Raw genomic sequence first — 4,119 nt, forward strand, 5'->3', positions numbered from 1 at the left:
TGTGGCCTCTCCCCGTTGGGTGAGGTGCGGACCCCGGGGGGAGGCTTCGCGCTCCGCGGCCTTGTGTGCCGCCGGCCCCGGAGTGAGGCGGTCCCTGTCGTCCCCCAGCTGCACGTTCCCTACGCGGAGTACTTCAGGCTGGAGCCGCTGCTGCGGTACCACCGCGTTATCAGCTTTGAGGACTTCATGGAGAAGCTGGGGCCCGTTCACTGGCCTCCTGGCCAGCGAGTGGCTCAGAGAAGTGCCGACAAAAACACTTGTCCCATGAAGGTGAGTTCTTGCTGCATCCCCGCGGGCGCGGCTTAATTCTGCTGCTGTTCCGACGGGAATGACTGACTCATTCAGATCGCCATTGACTTGCAAACTTAAGAGTTCTCCACCCTAGATCCGTCCCTGAGGCATTCCTTTCACCGCTTATCTGTGTGGCTTGCTGCGCCTTCATGCCTTTCTTTGTCAGCAGGTCCTTGGGGTTCAGGAGAATGGTTTGTGTAAGCAGTTTTTATCACTTCAGACTTGATCGTGACTGTAAGGAGAACAGATCCGTAACAACAAAGCTTACTGGGTTCTGCCTGTTTTGCATCTGTGATGTAGCTGTCCAGCTGGTTTTAAAGCAGCCTCTTTGAAATACAAGTTTGAGAGCTGTGGTGTTCTTACTCTTTTTAGACAGCCTTTGCATTAGTTGTCAGCTCATTTTTTTTTTAATGTGCTTCACTCTCTCCTTCCTGTGGAGCTGATATGTGACAAACAGCCTGTTGTATTCAGTCTGCTTTCCTCCTATAACAGAAAAACTCTTCAGGTCTCCACCCCAGGATCTTGCTAGGTCTGCCTTTCAGGCTCTGTGTATGCACTGAATGAACACTTGTTTTTCCTTTGCAGGATGGAAATCCATTTGGTCCCTTCTGGGATCAGTTCCAAGTTAACTTTGATAAGTCTGAGCTCTTCAAGGGAATTTCCTTCAGTTCTACTTACAAGGACCATTGGATCCAAAGGTAGTGACAAGATGGGAAAGTGCTGGCCGTGCTGCTAAAGAATAAGCCACGAAAACAGTTGTGTTAGTGACTGTGTAAAGCAGTGGGGGAGACGATTTTTAACTAACCACCGAAGTGGTTGGTTAGCAATAGAATTAAAAATCTTAATGCTTTTTCCATGAAATATTTGTTGAGCATGCTCTTCCTGTGGGCAGTATGAGCTGTGGACTCTGTTAGGCTGATTGATTTTTGAGGCACTAGTATTTAGTTACGGTATTTATTGACTACATATTTAATTATTCTTCAGAAAGAATTGCGTTCTCAGTGGCTGATCATGAACTGTATTTTGCTGGTTACCTCATGTTTTCAGAGCCACTTCAGTCCTATCAGTAAGTTTGGGTGACAGAATTGTTCTAGTCTGGGGTGAAAACATAAGCTGTCATTGCTTGGTAGCCCATTGCTATGCGTATGAGTTTCTTTTCTTTGTGTCTGTCAAATAATACTAATTCATTTGTTACCCGATCTGAGGTAAAATACAGTACCTGAATTTTGCTTTAATGTTCTGTTTGCATGGTAAAATGGTTAGCATTTGTCTTGGGTAAATTTGGGGCAATAGATGCTGCTTATTTCAGGGGGTTCATAGTTGAGATTCTAACCTTCCTGAAATTCATGTGCAGTAGTCTTTTTGCAAGATGATGCATGCAAGGTTATGTCATGTCTCAAGTCTGCTGGGTTTTTATCCTGTAGGTTTTCACCGTCGGAGCACCCTGTCCTTGCCTTACCTGGAGCTCCGGCCCAGTTTCCAGTCTTGGAGGAGCACCGGCCCCTCCATAAGTATATCGTGTGGTCTGATGAAATGGTGAAGAAAGGAGAAGCCTATATTCATTCTCTGCTGGTCAGGCCCTACGTTGGAATTCATCTGCGGATCGGCTCAGACTGGGTATGGTTCCCATGTGAGGCTGGTTGCCGGAGCCCGTGCAGTTGCTGTAGACTGGTAGCTAATGTTCGTGGAAGAAGCTGCCCGAAGAGGAGTTGTCCTTCTGGGGTGGCAGCCCGAATGCTGCTGGCATTCAGTAACTCACTGTGTGTTAGCAGTGCCGTTGGGATTCCTCTTCCAAACAGGCTGTAACGCTGCTCGCGGAGATGGGGGACGTGGTAATGTTTTCCCACACTATTGCCACTCAAACATTGTATTTTCTCTTTTCTTCTTCCAATAGAAAAATGCTTGCAATATGTTAAAGGATGGAACGGCCGGGCCGCATTTCATGGCTTCACCTCAGTGCGTGGGCTACGACCGAAGTGCTGCGGTCCCTCTTACCATGGACATGTGCCTACCAGACCTCAAAGAGATCAAGCGTGCTCTCAAGCTTTGGGTGGAAAAGACAGAAGCTAACTCTGTTTATGTTGCTACTGATTCTGAGCCTTACACGACAGAAATACAGCAGTTCTTTCAAGGAAAGGTAAGTCTTTCAGAAACCCGTTATGGCAGGAGTGCTTTAATAAAAACCTTCCTTGGATTCTGGCCTGTTGCTGCCACGGACAGCAGGCAGGCAGTTGTATAATCTGTTTTTCACAGACAAATGTTGGCATCTCGAAGTAACTTTTGCTCACAGCAATAAAAATTATATGGTAAAACTCTTAACTTTCCTAGAGGTTGAAGAGCATTATCCTGCATGGTAGTGGATTTCTCCTTGAAAAAGACTTCAATTACATAAACTTAAATGATTGTAAAATATGTTTTGACATTTATCTGTTCATAAATGAGTTGTAGGGCAGCTTAAGACACAATCCACTCTCTTTTTGTTGTATATTCACATTTCTAATATTATGCCAAGGCATTTAGACTGTAATAATAAATGACTGAATTCATTTGCTTTCCTTGTTTCTCTGCAGATCAAGGTTGTAAGCTTGCAGCCAGAAGTGCCACAGATTGATTTGTATGTTCTTGGCCAGTCCGATCATTTTATCGGGAACTGTGTCTCTTCGTTTACCGCCTTTGTGAAAAGAGAGCGTGACGTGCATGGAAAACCCTCTTCATTTTTTGGCATGGACCATCCACCAAGATTACGGGATGAATTCTGACCAAGAGAGTAACAGGCTCCGTAGTTCTCAGGGCTCTGAGCTTGGTACCTTGCCGAGGGACTGCTCGGTGCTAACAGCGCTCTCCTGCGTGCAGAGCACGCTGCCAGGCTGCCGCAGACCTGCTTCAGCCTCCTCACAGACTGTTCTGTCTGACTTCTCCTGTATTTCTAGCGTAAGGTCAGACAGAAAAGAAATTTTAAATCATGTAATTTGTAGGAAACTATAAACTATGGTTTTTAAGATGTAGTTTATATTGCTCTCCATTCTCACTATTTGGAGTTTGCCAGCAATCACGATGGAGCAGCTGCTCAGATTTCCTCTTCTCCATTCTTTTCTGTTAAGTCTTAATAATTTTACCCAGGGGTGTTGTGAAGCTTCATGTCCAAAACTGACTGTAAATTCTTTTTATGTGCAAAGTATTGTTAGGACTATCACAGTCCCTGGAAAGGAGCACAAGGTAAAGCTCAGGACTGGAAATTAGAAGATCTGGGCTTTATCAAGTACTACTGTTGCCTTACTAGACCCATGTCACCTTAGTGCCTGGGTTTCTGTTCCCCTGTCAAAAGAGCTTTCACACCTGTTTCGCAGTGGTGCTGTGGGGCACCTGGATCTCTTCAGCAGTGCTGGAGAAGCGCAGCTGGGGGCATGTTTGAATGTGGCAGTTGGCTCTTCAGCCCGTCGGGTAGAACTGGGGAGAAGGTGTTTGCAGGGCTGCAGATGGGAGATCTTTCGGAGCCAGTCAGGAGTTGGAGATTTAGGGTTTGTAGCTTTGTAGCTGTTGATGTCAGGTGGAGGTCTGTAGTAGAAATGAAACTGGTTTTGAGCAAAGACTTTTAAAGTAGCTGTAGTGGGGTTAGTGTATGTCTTACCTAGGTCTATGGTAACTGTTTCTGCTTTTTTGTCTATACATCCCTCTGACCACAGAACCCTTGTCTGTGGGGACAGTTCCTGGCAGAGATTAACTGTGGAAAGTATTTGCTGATGGTGAAAGAGCAGCCCAAAACCATTAGTTTGGCCCAGTACAGTTTAGTGCTGGGAACACTGATAATCCTGCTGTGGCAAGTCTCAA

General features: G+C 45.8%; 1 protein-coding gene across 1 annotated transcript; it reads left to right on the top strand.

Annotated features, from left to right (window-relative positions):
* Window positions 1–108: 108 nt before the first annotated feature.
* Window positions 109–3,050, top strand: POFUT1 (protein O-fucosyltransferase 1; the record flags this gene model as incomplete). Its single annotated transcript, XM_010282230.1, has 5 exons — window positions 109–270; window positions 877–989; window positions 1,716–1,908; window positions 2,186–2,428; window positions 2,862–3,050. Coding segments are annotated over 5 exons (900 nt in total), but the record flags the coding sequence as incomplete, so codon positions are not given.
* Between the last annotated feature and the right edge of the window lie 1,069 nt (window positions 3,051–4,119).

Source organism: Phaethon lepturus, unplaced genomic scaffold (assembly GCF_000687285.1).
Source record: "Phaethon lepturus isolate BGI_N335 unplaced genomic scaffold, ASM68728v1 scaffold2292, whole genome shotgun sequence".
Classification (NCBI taxonomy): Eukaryota; Metazoa; Chordata; class Aves; order Phaethontiformes; family Phaethontidae; genus Phaethon; species Phaethon lepturus.